Source organism: Lepisosteus platostomus, chromosome 14 (assembly GCF_059453375.1).
Source record: "Lepisosteus platostomus isolate fLepPlt1 chromosome 14, fLepPlt1.hap1, whole genome shotgun sequence".
NCBI classification, from domain to species: domain Eukaryota; kingdom Metazoa; phylum Chordata; class Actinopteri; order Semionotiformes; family Lepisosteidae; genus Lepisosteus; species Lepisosteus platostomus.
The window spans coordinates 6432587-6448389 of record NC_142624.1 but is presented as its reverse complement, the minus strand read 5'-3'; the positions used below and the strand labels follow the sequence as shown (position 1 = coordinate 6448389).

Here is a 15803-nt window from a genome sequence, read left to right as displayed (position 1 = left end):
TATCATAAATGTTTTTTAAGCAACTGGGTGGAGGAAAATGATGCTTAAGCCATTTGGAGACCCCAAACTGGGGCTGGCGATCATATCCCAACTTAGATCCCATTACAGATACTGAACCACAGCATTTTGCAATACTTACTTGCAAAAACCCAGGTGTCACATTATATCTTTCCTGGAGGATCTTCAAGCACTAACAGCTAAGTTTAAAGTTTAAAACTAATAAAAACTGACTTTGCCACTTGCTACTCGTCAGCAAAATTCTTAGCACCCTTATCAGAAGATCAATGGCTTTGTTAACTGACACACAAGTCTTTAAAACAGGCAGTTCTACATGTAAGGAGCTGACATTATGCAACAACTGGAATTTATATTTAAAGACACAATTACAGAAAAAAAGTAGTGGAGTCATTATATTTAGATATATAGTAGATAAGTACAGTATATACCTAAAACACAACCGGAAATATTTGGACTGTATGATTTGATATTTGATAGCATTATATAATGTTTTATGTAGGTTGCAGTATCTCTTCCATCAAAGATTTCTAAAACAAAAACAGGGTTTGTGTACCAAAATTCTTGCAAACTGCTATGAATACCATGCTGGAAAAATTAAGGATTCTTGATGAAGGCCTGCTTAAAGCTTAAAGGAGGACTTCCTCTGGGGGATCCTTAAAGCTCAAAATTCAGTGGGAGTTCTGCATGTGCCCTGCAGAGGTCCGAGCACAATTCACAGAGAATTGTCTTGTGTGGGCCTGCCCTGCTTAAAAAAAAATTGGGGTATCTTCCATATGAAGCAGAATAATTCATTAACTCTTCTATTGTATTAGGGCTAAACTGAAAAGAAGATTAATAAGCCATGGCCATTTCTTGGGTAATCAAATTGCTGACACCACATCGGTCTGTGGCACAATAACCGTGTGCGATTTATTTATACATTTCAGAAAAAGCACAGTATTCCAACACACAAGTATCTCTGAAAAGAATATACACTTGAAAACAAACACTAAAAAGACACGAATGCAAACTGACGGCCAAGAGACATGCCACTGTTTCGCCAGGCCCTCTGAAAAACAAATAGCGCACGTGGTTACCATGGTAAGGAGAGACGCCACGGTTCACAAACTGAAGAAATTCCTTGGCTGCAGTCTGCACGGCTTCCTTGGAGCTCTTCATGATCGCCGACTGACAGGAAGACAAAGCATACGGACAGGCCGGTTACAGATACTGTATACAGCCACCTTTTTCTAGCTCTAGTTTCTACCCCTTTCATTGGAGAATGGGAAAAGTGAATGAAAAGGTGGGACTCTCTACATGCAGATAATCAAAGCCGCATCTTAGGTAATTGGTTTGCAGCCCCTCCCTGGGTAACTGCAAAGCAATGTTTTGTCTGAGGAACACTGTTGTGTTCCACCGTTTTCAAGAAGGAACACGAAGACAAAAAAGGCATTAGTCTGTTCTTAAGAAGGGTTACAAGCAGCACAGTGGTGAGTGGTTAGCTTTGCTTCCTCACAGCACTGTGGATCTGGGTTCAATTCTGGACTTGGGATAGAGTTTTTACGGGCCCCCTAAGTTCCCGTGTGGGCTCTATATTCCCACTGTCCAAAGACACACTAGTAGGGTCTGGGAAAATTGGCCCTGCTGTCTGTGTGTCTGTAACTGCAATGTAGTAGTTCAGGTGGGAAGCTGTGTCAGCATGCGTAGGCTGCAGAGGAACAAGTAAAGGTTTATTCCATGCTGAAAAGAGAAGAAAGGAAACACAACGTTTCGGCCGTGGAGCCTTCTTCGGGTGTGAGAAAGACAGGGCAGTAAGCAAAGGTAATGAGGTTCCATCTCCGTTCTCTGTCTGTGTTCTCAAAGATGGTTTTCCTAACTCCTACATCAGAAAGACTACAGAAACCAAACTTATCCTGCAGCTAGGATCACACCTTCCCCTTCTCTCAGTGACAGACTACTTTTCTTCTAAATTCTCTCTATTCATTGTAGGTTTCATTTCACACCTCTCTTCACCTATCCTGACTTCACACCTCCTGATTGGCCTCTCTTTCTGTCCCCTGCTCCTGCCTCTCGCTCCTCCTCTCTCCCAGCTTTTGTTCTCCTGCTACATTACCTTTGCTTACTGCCTTGTCTTTCTCACACCTGAAGAAGGCTCCACGGCCGAAACGTTGTGTTTTCTTTCTTCTCTTTTCAGCATGGAATAAACCTATTACCTGTTCCTTTGTAACTGTGATGGACTGGTATCCCATCCAGGGTGTTTCCTGCCTTTATATTTATTGCAAAAATACTTAATTTTTGATGGCTGCAATGTACTGCAGGTTTTCTATTGTTGGTCTTAAGTTGAGGAAACTTCCTCAAAAGCGCAATTTAGAAAGCGAAAGAGGTGTGGCTTGGAAGCTGTTCATTTTACAAATTCAGTAAAAAAAAAGGAAAGAAAACTAAGTTGTGTTTGTCCAGCCAGATGCTACATGAAGCAAACTGCTGTCAATTAAGGAAAACTGAAACTTGGAAAATGATGTGCATTTCAAAGCAAGCGATGAATTTTGCCAATGCACAGAGTATTTCGGGTACTTTTTATTCAAAGAGTTGTGGGATGGAACACACTGTAACAATCTGCCCAGGTAACTATTACCCAGGTTGGCTTATAGCAAACAAGAATTTAGGGTAAGTCAGTTTTAAGTACAATATTTTCAAGAACTGCAGAAACAAGCTAACAAGGGTCATGTACACTATATGACTCTATATTGACTCTAATTATTCCACAAAATAACAAGGAAAATTCCACTCTCACATGCAAAAATAATTCACCCAAGAAAAAATTTGAATGATCAAGCGTTTTCTTTTTCTCCTTCCACTTTCAATAAAGAAAAAGGTACTTCAAGAAAGCTATACAAAAAAGACTTATTCCTGGTTGTGTCGATGTAAATTGCAGATTGCCTGTAACCAGTTTTCTTCCAAAGGAAACACTGTCCTCCTCCCGAGTTCAAAGGTCAATACTCCAGTGAGTGATAAAAACGTTATACAATTCAAATTCAAAGTCCATGAAGTCTAAGGTTTCCTCAGAGTAAACGTGATTTTCTACCCGGACAGAACCTTGTTAAAGAAACCTTTATCAGACAACAGAAAGAACTGGGCTCTTGTCCTTAATTCTCCTTCTCCAAATGAACATGTGTAGTTCAAGCAGAAACCCTAGTTACTATCAAGAAGCTGCTGAATGAGAAACTACCAAACTGGCTAGATGGGCCGAAAGCCTTAATCTTGTTCGTAATATTTTTTCTTACATTATTAAACTAACCCTCCCCAGTCAGGACAATATTGATGCCTACAGTGTTCTTGTGTTCAACAGTGTTCTTGGGTGAGTTCCGTTTATAGCATTTTCAAAACAAAAATGCTAACAATAACAAATATATAACGCAAATATCAGTGCAAAACAAAAACAAAAAAATCTGTGTGCAAATGAAGTTGGAAACCGTTTCGTTTCCAAAACATTTCCCAGCTCCACTAACGCACCCTAATGCTGTTGTAGGTGGAAATATATTCTTTTTTTGTTAAATATATATTTGTATATTGTCTACCAACTAATTGTATAAAAGTAAAGAACAAACAAAAACAGTGCAGAGAGAAAATTAGTGGGGTGCACAGGTTGAGTGGTGATTCTCCTCCTCCGAATTCTGCCACAGGTTTAAAGCAATGTATTTTAACTATGAACATTAACATCTATCAGACTACAATGAAAAAGATCTGGGGAATGTATACACAGTATTTATATAGAGCATCGCTGTGATTATTTTAAGAAAATATTAATATCTGTGTAGTTATTGCCTTTTTTCCATCGTTAGTTATTCTGCCGATCCGACCCAGTACCGAAAAAACGATATCTACATTATATTTGTAACTGTGGGATGTGGGATGTAGAAATACGTAAACGAAAGAGATTATTTTTTCTTAAACCGCCTCATACTCAAATGCGTAAAATTAAAGTAAAAAGAGAAATGTTGCAATTTAATTACAATTAGAATCCCCGTATCCTCACTAAACCTTACAGTAATTACTACACCAGGCATACGGTATCTACTGTTCACGCTTTCGATCGGTCTACTGTTAAGAGTGAATTACAATACCTAACAATTTAAAGTTCTGGCTGCAATGAATTTGTAATTTGAATTTAGCGGTTCAATATTTTTGCTTCACAAACGTCAGATACAACACCTATACTGTATAATGCAACTCTTCAGATTCACAGAAGTACTCTAAAGGATTTTCTTGAATTTCATCATTAATATTTTCATCTTCATTTGGCCGGCAGTAGCGAATAAGCAATAAGCATTCTTTTAAAAAAAATAGTGTATTAACATCTTCCCGATACTGTCACACGTTGCAACAACTAAATTAACATCGCTAAAACTGTTTTCTTATTTAAAAGACAATGCTTATCTTATTAAAAGGGATTATTCTCTTTAATACAGTTCATACGCTTTGCCTTACCTGCATGAGTTCGTGGATGAATTCACACCGGCCAACACTACTGTCAAGACGAAATCGGAAATCAGCTTGCCTGAACCACCTACCACTGACACAAACTTACCCAAGCAAAATAATAACTGACGTGATATTGACCTCTGCTGGTGGGGAGGTTTATCATTTATGTTAAAGCAAAGATGTCCAGCTTTACTCCAATTAGTCTATTAGAAACAGAAGTACAAAGCACTTGGAAAATGAACATCTCATACAGACGCCAGTATCGCTGTAGGGCAGATTTCCAGCCAGCCGCAAAATTAGCTGCGTTTTTAGGGTTAACAATACAATCAACAAGAACAAAAATAAACAAAACAGTCCCACCAAAAAGATCTAAAAAGCGGAAGTAATGAGTTAAAGATGACTTGAGTTAAATTACTACTGTAGGTGTATGCGGGATAAAAGCAAATGTAACATAAAGGCAAATAGATTTTCACCTGTAAAACATCAAAGATGTACCCGGATGACGGACTGTAAAATTGTAATTACTGTGCTTGCAGTTACTGGATAGGGCACCTTTCAACCCCAAATATCCCAAAGCACATACTCTACAAGTACATAAAAGAGGGGATCAGTGTTCATGAGTGAAGTAGAGAAGAGAGAGTAATTCCCAAATGCAGAATTTAAAAAAGGTGAACACCCCTTTCTTTTGAAAAGCGCTTGCGCTATCTTTATAGACCAAGTAATCAAGACCTTGGTTTAGGGTCTCATCCAAAGCACCATGTTCCCAGTCAACATATTGGGTCACTGGTTTGGTGCAGATGTAAGAGTGTCACCCGACCACTTGTATGGGCAACTTGATTTTACTCATTAAAGTTTTGGTGCCAATATATACAGTGATAATATAATCACAGCCAAGAACACAAGAAGAGCTAGAGAATTGAAAGATACTGTACTTTGGTGCTGCAGTAAATTAGCTAACATACCTTGGTGCTAAAATAGTACCTACTGTAAATAGCATTTTGGTGCTAAATGTGCTTTTCTCTAGCTCATATGTACAGTAGATATACTACACAGTGCATGATGGGGTTCAAATGGGGACCGGCATCAGATTGTTGGCCGAAAAAATAAAAACCAAGAGCAGAAACTCCACTCTGAAAAGTAAACGAGAACAATCACAATGTTTCAGCTGTTTGGAGTTCCCAGCCTTTGCAATTTTAAAAAATATATATATTTTTACTTTTCAGGGAGGAATTCAGATTTCCTGTACATCAGTGGCTCCTAGTCCTGCTCCTGGTGACTCAGACCCATTGGTACAGTATATTTGTTACAGCCATCAAAATCAAAACCTTCACTGATGTAATAATAATAATAAGATTAATTTGAACTGTTCGTCCCCAGCTCGAAAAAGTCTTGGAGCTTAAGCCATTGTATTTTGTAAGTGAAAAAAAATCCCAAACTTTGTGGCTAGAAAGAAAATGCAAACATATTAAATTGAAGCACCTTCTTATAGTAAGTAAGGTTTCACTCATCTAATGAAGGTGAGCTGGAATGAAAACCAGCTCACCCACACCAGGACTGGGAACCACTTCTGTACAGTACAGTATTTTCAACACCTACTGCTAATTGACATGTTTGCCACTAGGTGGCACAAGATAGCTTTCCATTGTGTTGAAGAGAAAGGTCTATGACAGGATAGAAAAATAACGTTAAAAATCTCGGTGCACGCTTTGTCCATTTGAAAGGAGTTAACTTGACATTGCATTGCACAGTTTTGAGTTCTTTCTTCCATTGTGTATTTCTTTATACACAATGGAAGGGTGTATAACGCTGCCCTAGGGTAGGACTGTTAGCCCTTCATTTGCTCGTCTATGGACAGCATGTTGCTCCATGTTGCTACTTTTTGGACAATCAATCTGTATAAACCTATGCACATTTTGCACATATTTTATTGTTCTTACAGTGACTATGATCATCATATTTTGCACACACCTATGTATTTATGTATTTATTTTATTTATTTCTTTATTTAATATTTATTTTGTATAATTTTTCGTCTGTTCTGATGTCTGTTTTTGCTCATCTTGGGCTGGGCTGCTGTAACAGATCAATAAAGTCTTATCTATCTATCTCTATTTATAATAAAAGTCCTTTATTATCACAAATGTTGACGATTACAATTTCCCATTTATTGGCTTGACGTTCTTAAATTCAGTTTGAAATCTTTCTTTTCAATGACAGGTCATTTAAGTTAGTTAAGAAATGAGGTGTCACCCATATCCTTTTATGCACATTTACCAATAACGACAGGTCATGTGAAATTCTGATGCTCTTGCTCAGGGCCACTTGGAGTTTAATACTTCATTCTGCCCAAGAATGTGGCGTGCATCATTTTATTGATGTAAGAAAAACCTAAATATGCCTCCAAAATAGGAAATACTGGCTTACACCAAAAGTAAACATTTAAGAAATATATTTTTTTTTAAAGGACTACAAGTGGCACAATGATTTCCATTGTTGCCTTAGGGTACTGCGGCTCTGGGTTCAGTTCTTGGGTGTTATCTGTGTGGAGTTTGTATGTTCTCTCATGGTTCTTGTGGGTTTTCTCCAGTTGCTCTGGTTTCCCCCCACAGTCCAAAAACATACTGGGAACACTGTCTCTGGTATGAGTGTGTTGGTGTCTGTCAGCCCTGTGATGAACTACAGAAGTTTTGCCATAGAAAAAAAAAGAAATCTCAATTTGTATAATCGCAATTATAACCTAATGGAAACCCATTTATATAAAGCAGCAGGGAATCTGCTGGAGCAATCTCGATAATGTTCTTTAGCTTACCGAGCAACAGTCTCACCTAGAATCTGAAGAAGCTCTGGTCTGTCATCAGGTGACTACTCACAGTTCCACAATGCTGCACCCAAGTGACCTTTGAGGGGGATTAACTAGATGATACCATGGACAAGGGGCCACTCCATGTAAGATAGATTACAGGATAGAAGTTTAAGGCCACGTTCTCAGAAAATCCAAGAACGTGGTAGTGCTGTAACATGTTACAGTGCTGTAAAATAGTGTTGTGTAGTACAGTGAATAACCCAGTAACCACCTCAGGTGAAAGAGGACATAAGTTTCATGGGGAAACAGCTCGTTGTTGCTTCAAAAGAGGCAGAACTAATGGTTCCAATACTGAATGAATGGTGGGTAGAGTCCTGCTCTAATAGTAATGCACATAGAAACAAAGACCATAAACATGAAATTTAGAAGTTGGCAGAGAGAGAGAGAGAAAGAATTACCAGACTTCACTGTACACTGTGTTTTCAGAGTAAGAGAACCGTACCCACAATTTAATCAAATAAATCCACAGACGCAGTTGCAGAATGTCCAGGAGGGGTAAGGTACTGTAGGGCAAAGTAGGCGATATGAAGTCTAATGAGTCTAAGAGGCTGTTGGACAGGAGGAATGAACATGGGAAAAGGGCTACTTCGCGCTGACATAGTGACAGCTTTTAGACGAGTGGGGAAGAGGAGTTGGAGAGGAAAGGCTAGGAATGGAATGCAGGGAGACTATGCAGATTGTCTGCATAAAAGAGAAGTGTCTGACAGAAAGAAATCACCCACGAGGCAAGGCGATCTAGTCTGTGGTGGAGGAACTAGAATGAATTCAACATATAGACAGAAATAAAAGAAGACTCAGTTTAAGATTAAGGCCCATGGCGAGCAGTTTGAAGCTGTCATCTTGAGAAGCTGAAACAATGCACTCAGCCTCATTAGGCCAGAGAAAGAACTCTTGGAAGTGTGAGAATGGTGGTATAGAGACTGCATACTTTCATGAGATCTTGCCCATCCAGTTACATTTGATTAAACCTGTCTCTCTACCCCTAGTTTTTTCTACCTTATGGTTTGGTAGTGGTCATGTTCAAGATTGCTCTCCTTCTGTTTTGTATATTTGCTCATGTTCAACAATAAACTACAAAACCCTTCCCTCAAACTGCTCTACTTGGAATACATCCAATAAATCTGAAGCTGCCCAAATTACTGAGTGATTTCCTTGCCTGTTACGGATGTCGGAAGGGTAAGCCGTGGAATGGCAGGAGAGCAAAAAAGACCCTATGCGTAGCGGCGAAACGGGGGTTAGCCCGGGGTCAGGATGTCAGACGATGTCGGGTAGAAACCTTCGCCCTCAGGCCGCAGAGGAGACGACCTGGTGCTAGGCGGGTCTCAAGAAGGGGAGGAGAGAGCGGTGTGAGCCTGTTGCGGTGGGCCGCAGAGGATTCGCAGATAAATTCCTCAATTAGGACGGATAGAGGTGTTTATCTGCCATATATGTCACGGCCCGCAGTAACCAGAACAAACGCCGTCGTCAGATTGACACACCTCCCGGTAATCCTAATCAAACACCTTCCAATTCCCGCAAAACGCCAGCGCTTAAGCTAATCATCCTATCACATCCTCGGTCACCACCACACCTCCTGGTTTCCATAATATTTAAGGGCCCCGTTTCCTTCATCACAGCACTCAGTATTGGGTGTCCCACTGAAGCTCCGTTCTTCGAATTCCTCACCTGTGTTTTGTCTACTGCTCCCCGAATCTCTAGCTTCCTGACCTACACTTCGCTACGATTTCGGATTCAGCGTATTGGCTAAATACACCCCGCATTTCTAAAACTTGCTTTAAAACTCCTGATCAAGTACTGCATAGGTCCTACTTAAATCTTGGCCACCACTTTGTAACAATATGTACATGTGCAATGGGATTCTTATTCGTAGCGTTCTCTCAGAACATGTACAGGACAACAGACAACACCACACAATGTAGACAGTACATTGCAAAACAGTAAATAATAAATAGTGACAGCAGGAACAGACAATAATCAAACAGAACAATAAATACTTGGTAAGTAAAAGGTGCAGAGGTGAGTGAAATTCTGATGCACTACACAGTTAGCTGTTAAGGATGCCCACTGCTGTAGGGTAGAAGCTGTTATTAAGCCTAGAAGTCCGTACTTTAAAGGCGTCATACCACCTACCAGAGTGTTTGTTGTAGTCTGTACTAGTTTGGGATGGCTGGGAACCTGAATAATGGATTGGGCATCATTGTGATTTTGGGCATCACAGGGATGAGCAAGACGAAGACTATCAAAACCACCACAGAGGCTGCAGAAAGAGCCGGAAGATGGCTGTGGATGAAGAGGAGCGATCTGTCTTGGACAATCCCAGTTGGGTCACCTGGGTGAGGGTGTCTGATGTTGAGAAACCCAAACCCAAACCACTCAAGGACCCCAGGTAACTGATGATGTGTCCATGTACATCAGTGGATGTATCTTTCAGCACTTCTTGCTTTTTTCATTTCCTCTTTGCTTTGGGTATAAGGGGTGTTGAGGTGTACTCTAGGACCCTCCATAATCAGAATGGAACTGTATCATTATTTTGGAAGTAATAATCACAGATGAAAATGAAAATAAAAGGATGCTGTAGTTTGGCAGCTGATAGATGAGGTATTAAATGAGAGGCTGTGAGTGTCAGAGACTATAAGCTTCAGGAAGAATCTGCTGTAGCAGCCAGAGATAAGTAATGTACTGTATTATTCACCCCTTTTAAGGCAGTGAGTGGAGAGCACAAACAGAACATTGACAGTGAATTACCAGCAATTAAATGAAATGAAGTTGAGGTCCCCTGCTAGGGTAACAAATTTTCATTCAATAATGTAAGAAATATCTCCTGAGATCTCATATGGACTCTGTGGCATTCCAGTAAAAAAACAGAACTAATGAAAACTAATCTGTAACACAGGTTAAGGAATAGTCAATATTTTGAATGTAGCAGCTATATTAAAGCAGTAAATACAAATTAGGAGCTAGGGTACTTTGTTACAATTACCAAAGGAAGGGAAAGCACAGTGTTCCTCCTGCTTATGGTACAGTATGGTACATAACTAAAACCAGTACAAAAGGAAATCTATTTTATTTTGCAGACACCCTTATTAAAGCCACATACAGTTTGCAGAATAATAACTTTTTCTACGATTGAAGTAGCAGAATGTTGCAGGTCATCAAACTCCACATTGCAATACACAGAGTGATGTACTGTAATGAAACAATAAAACAGAATGCAGAATGCAAAAGTAATAATGTGTTATATAATGTTAGTGGTCAGGGTTTTTTAAAAAAATGCCTGTATTGATTAGTACTCACTTACTGTGGAAAAGGACTGGTTGCACTGAAATTGCTAGACAGAGAGGGTGTCGATGGATTACACAGCCTGGGATTTAAGTAATCAGCGAAACAAATGGATCTATGAAGTGCAGGCCTTTCTTTCAGGCCTGCAGCACTGCAATGTTTTTTGAAGCTGTTTAAAAGCAAGTTTCTTTTGGTAAACATTGTGATGAACTATGTTAGAGCTGATGTTTGTTTTCCTTTTTTTTTCCAAAACGGTCTAGTTCAAGTTACAGCCTTGGAAGGGACTAGTCTACTGTAAGTGAAACAAAAAAACACAATATGAACGTACCAAAGAAAATCTGCTTTATGAGTCACAATATCAGTGTTAATGAGTAGCAGCATAGAGACTATGTATACTGTATGCAGTACATAAGTGTCATCAGTGTTGATTGCTGGGGTAGGCTCTCACTCTACCACGATCCTGAGTTGGATGAAGCAGCTGGAAATGGGATGGATGGATAATTAGGCCAAGTGCACTAGCAGGTAATTTCCTGTGTTATAAAGTAAAAAGGCAAATATGATTATTGCGTGCTTAGGGAATTGTGACTTAATCAGTACTTCAAGATATTCACATTTTACAGGGAAAGAAAAGTGGATAAAGTTTCCCAGTGATAAAGACCACACTTTCTTGGATTGAAGTGCAGGAACATTTTCTACATAGATCATTTTAATATCGCTTTTTGTTATTTATTTTGTTCCTGGGAAGTCACGGGGCTAGGCGGCTCATGGAGGAGGAATCTGTTTGTAGCCGTTGCTATGAACCACGCTGTATTTGGAAAGGTGATCTGGGCCACCTCACGTTTACCAGCAGATCTGTCACTCTGATCCCCTGCTTCCTACGCATGGTAAAGCAACCCAGCAGAGAGGGCAGCTGCAGCACCTACAGTAGCGTGCAGAACCAGTGAGCTCTGAAAAAGGTCCTGTTGCTTTTCAGAATTGTCTCGCATAACATTTCAATGGTATGTCACCCGTATCTTGAACTGGGGAAAAAAACCAAGTGACTTGCTATTAAAGGACGGTTAACATACTTTCAAGGTCATGAGCCTTCACAGTTTTTCTTCTTTCCTTCGGTTTTCTCAACACTTCTTGCAATTCAGGGTTGCCGGTGAGCCGGAACCTAGCCCAGCAAGCAACAGGCGCAAGACAGGGTACAGCCTGGACAGGATGCCAATCCATTGCAGGGCAGACTCACAGACACGCCAGGGCCAATTTTCCCAGGAGTTAATTATAACCTGCCAGTAAGTCTTTGGACTGTGGGAGGTAACCAGAGCACCCATAGGAAACCCATGAGAACACTCCTTGCAGATAGGACCCCAGGTCCTGAACTGAACACAAGACCCCTGCACAGCGAGACACTCATCCTAACCACCACGCCACCAAGCTGCCCCTGTTTGACTTTTCTCTTTAAAAAAAAAGAATAGTCTGGAAATACCAATTCTCTGCTTAAGATACCTCCCAGCTGGAAACAAGTTAATGAAATTAAAACAGCACTGAGCCATTAATAACATAGATTGCAACAACGCAACACTGGATATCACTACAAAAATGAGAAGTGTTAATGATTCACAAAGTAATCACGGCCTTTGCGAATGATGAGAGCAATGAAGAGACACTCACTTCTTGGCAGGTTCGTAGTCTGTTCCAGTAAGATTACGATGCTAAATTAGGCTGCTGTTCTAAGCAGAGCGGGTCAGTTTCAGCTCACTGTTTGTTGTTTCTAAGCAGCCTTCGTCAAACAGACCAGAGTTCATTTTTATCCACTGTCTCCCTACTCCCTTGCAAGTTTATCCCAGAAGCTTAACCGCTTCAACTTCCTATTCAAATTGGAATTTAGGGATACTTCGTTATAGCTTTCTTTTATCCACATAGAACTGTAGAAAATGACTATACCACTGCATTTCCAGATATGCCAGTATGATTACTTGTAAATCTTTGGTGTGGAATCACAGGGTTGATTCTAGGGTTCCAGGTGTCATATTGTAGTTTTGTATATGCAGTACACAGTTCAATAAATTCACTGATTAAGACCAACTATGTTCTATACTATACAAATTGTTAGCATCACTGTTATTACCTTCTACTCTGCTATTAGAACTCAGAAGCTACCCAAAGCTGTGTGTCATTACAGGGCTTGGAGACCACTAAGAGAGATAGAGAGATCACTTTATTAGCCATATACAATTTCTTGCAGTAGGAATTTGTCTTTTCGCATACCCCAGCTTGCTCTCCATGAGACACAAAGATGGGGAGAGAGAAACTTGGGGTCAGAGCGGAGGGTCAGCCATTTATACGGCACCCCTGGAGCAGCTGGGGTTAAGGGCCTTGCTCAGGGACCCAATGGAGTAGGATTCCTCTGCCAGGCAAGGGATTTGAACCAGCAACCTTCCAGCCACAAGGGCAGATCCTTAGCCACAGAGCCACCACTCTGCCCTAAGGAAAGCCAGGTTGTTACTGCATGGGGTTTTGGAGGAAACGTAGGAGACACTGCTCTATCTGGACCAGAATTTCCAATTCAGAGTCCCATATTGGTGATCAAAAACATTGCATTAGTGAAACCAATTAGTAGGGGTTCAGTGGAATAATAATTAAGAGATATCACTTAAGAATCTTGTTAATTAAAATAATTCTGAATAAAGTAGAACCTTTGTCAAGGCTGGCCATTAACAATGACCGCTGGCTCCCTATCACAGGTAACAGAGCCACTGATACAGATAAAGTTTAAATATGTTCTGAAAGCATAATCCCATTATTGCCAGCAATGCAATTTCAGATGTTATCAGGGTCATTTTTAAAGGATATGAGGATTACTCTGCTGTATGGAGAAGCCATTAGGTAATAAGAGAAAAGGGAAAGTAATACTATAAGGATAAAGTGAAGACTACCAGTGATGTTACAAGATAAAATTATTCAGAAAGGTAATGAAGAAATTGTGACAGCGGCCTAACAATCAGAATTTTCAAAATATAAAAGAATGAATCACGCACTGTAACAAGCACTGAGAGATGATTGCAAATCTTTTAGCTTCTTGCACACAACCCCTAATTTCTATTAAATTCTGCTTTTAGTAACAGTTTTGCTTCACTCTTGGCTTAAGGCGATATACTGCATAGAAAGGAGCAAATCCCTTTTAGCCTTGAGCAGAGATGATTATGATGCACCATAATACAATTATTCCAAATCCAGAAAGGCACTGACAAAGTCAACCCAGGACGTTTCTTCTGAGTGAACAGTAAAACATGAACCAGAGGACGCAAGTAAAAAATAGTGAAGGAGCATAAAAAAAACAGGACGCAATTGTTGGGCATTGTTGGTGTTGAAGCAGATACCCTCGCATCTATGAGGAAACAACTGAATGAGATCCTAGGATCAATAAACTATGAACTGCCAAAGCAGATGGGATGGGCCAACTGGCCTTTCTCTCTTTGATAAACATTGTTATATTCTTACCCCAAAGACCTCCAGAAAAGAAGGATCTGCCTGTCCTCATGCTACCCCAGACAGAAAGTACTTCAGACAATCATCAGTGCAAGTTGATCATCAAGCAGGCTCTGTCCCAGCATATCATTACGTTTGTGTCAGGCTCTGGGTCTGCTCAAACGGGCAATGCAGGAATGCCACACCTCTTCCCCACTCATGCCAGGGATACGGAAAAGCTCACTGCCTTTGTTGCCGTAGTTAAGCAAAAAATAATAGCCCCTCGATAGCCCAGTAAAACTGTAACAGGCATAATAATATTTTATATTTATTAATTAACCATACTATTTTTAACCATACTATTTTTGCACTGTTCCAATAATTACCTTGCACTGTTTTTGTCCTGTTATATTTTCTCTGTTTGCGGAATTTTGCAGTTTTGATTACTTGATGACATGTTATTTATGTTATGTTATTACACGTTACTGTTATTGCTATTGTGTAACTGTCTATTGTCTTATCTTCTGTCCTATTTATATACTGCACCTGAGTGACTAATGAGAAACACTTTTCATTATACTATGCACCTGTGTGAGTTTAATGACAATAAAGTTGAAAGCTGAAGTTGAAATAAAGCCTTCAAATTGTCGATAAATTCCAGGATAAACTGAAAGAGCTGGAGGATAAGGGGAGGTTAGTAAATGCCACAGGATACCCTCTTTTTAGAGAGGCTACCTGGGCACAACACATGAGAAAAAGCTAAGCTCAACAGCTCCATTACAAAACAATCTGCAGTTTATTCATAGTAATTCACAGCAGATCACACTTCAAGCTGCGAATATCCTGTAACAGTGTGAGAATATCACTCATAATGTAACTCCCCCCTTTGCTTCATATTTTTAATGATTTTAATCCACCACTGGGATATAAAATTAATTGGTCTGCGTCGAGTTGCTTTCCTTGAGCGCACTATTGAAAGACTATGTTCTAACTACAAAATACATTTTACAGTATATATCATGAGGTAAAAATACATCCTTGTTGAAATTCAACTGTATTGTACAGAAGTCCATTTGAAATTTAATATCTTGTGATGAGATGGTATTGCACTATTACACAATACGTATTTGATTTTTGCGAGAATGTATTACATTATTTTGCAATAAAGTGTTATTACGAGATAATGTTGTAATCATGGCACCATCTGCTGTGCTGTCTTTTCAAAAGTGCATCATGTTACTTGTAGTTTGACATTGGGAACTTGCCCATAAGCTCATTAGAACCTGCTCATATACTCGTATTTTATTTGTGAGTTGAAATGTTGCTGGCAACATTACTGAAAACATTCCATCTATATGTTCAAGATTTCGTTTAAATCTCTTTGATTGTCGGACATAACTTATTTCTTAGTAATTAAACTATAATTAAACAAGACTGTGGGTTTCTTGAAAAACTACAGTATATCAAAACCAATATCAGCCCAAAGAATACTTACAACATCCCTTTAAAATTCTGTATAGCTTTAATGGTTCTCTTTCAATTCCAATACACAACCCAAGAATGATAAAGTGAACAGTGGGGGATGAGAATGAAAATGTTACCCTGATGTGTTCTGTGTAACTACTGTATCTGTACTTCTGAAGAATCTGAGGTTGAAGTCCACATCATTACGTTCCTGTACACACTTCAGTATCTAGCTGGAATACCTCTTTTGCAAAAACTCCTATTTCCC

At 39.6% G+C, this 15803-nt stretch overlaps 1 protein-coding gene across 2 annotated transcripts in view; it reads right to left on the bottom strand.

Annotated features, from left to right (window-relative positions):
- dnpep (aspartyl aminopeptidase) overlaps positions 1–14234 on the bottom strand; it is a 36334-nt gene extending 22100 nt beyond the window's left edge. Inside the window, exons 1-2 of one of the 2 annotated variants that reach the window (XM_088606731.1) lie at positions 14105–14234; positions 1095–1185 (exon numbers count right to left, since the gene is read on the bottom strand). In XM_088606731.1, coding sequence (XP_088462857.1) covers positions 1095–1176 — 82 coding nt within the window. In that variant the 5' untranslated portion in view covers positions 1177–1185; positions 14105–14234. Of the gene's footprint in view, positions 1–1094; positions 1186–4482; positions 4606–14104 lie in introns of those variants that run through there. The other variant, XM_088606730.1, reaches the window with a different exon arrangement.
- Positions 14235–15803: the final 1569 nt, after the last annotated feature.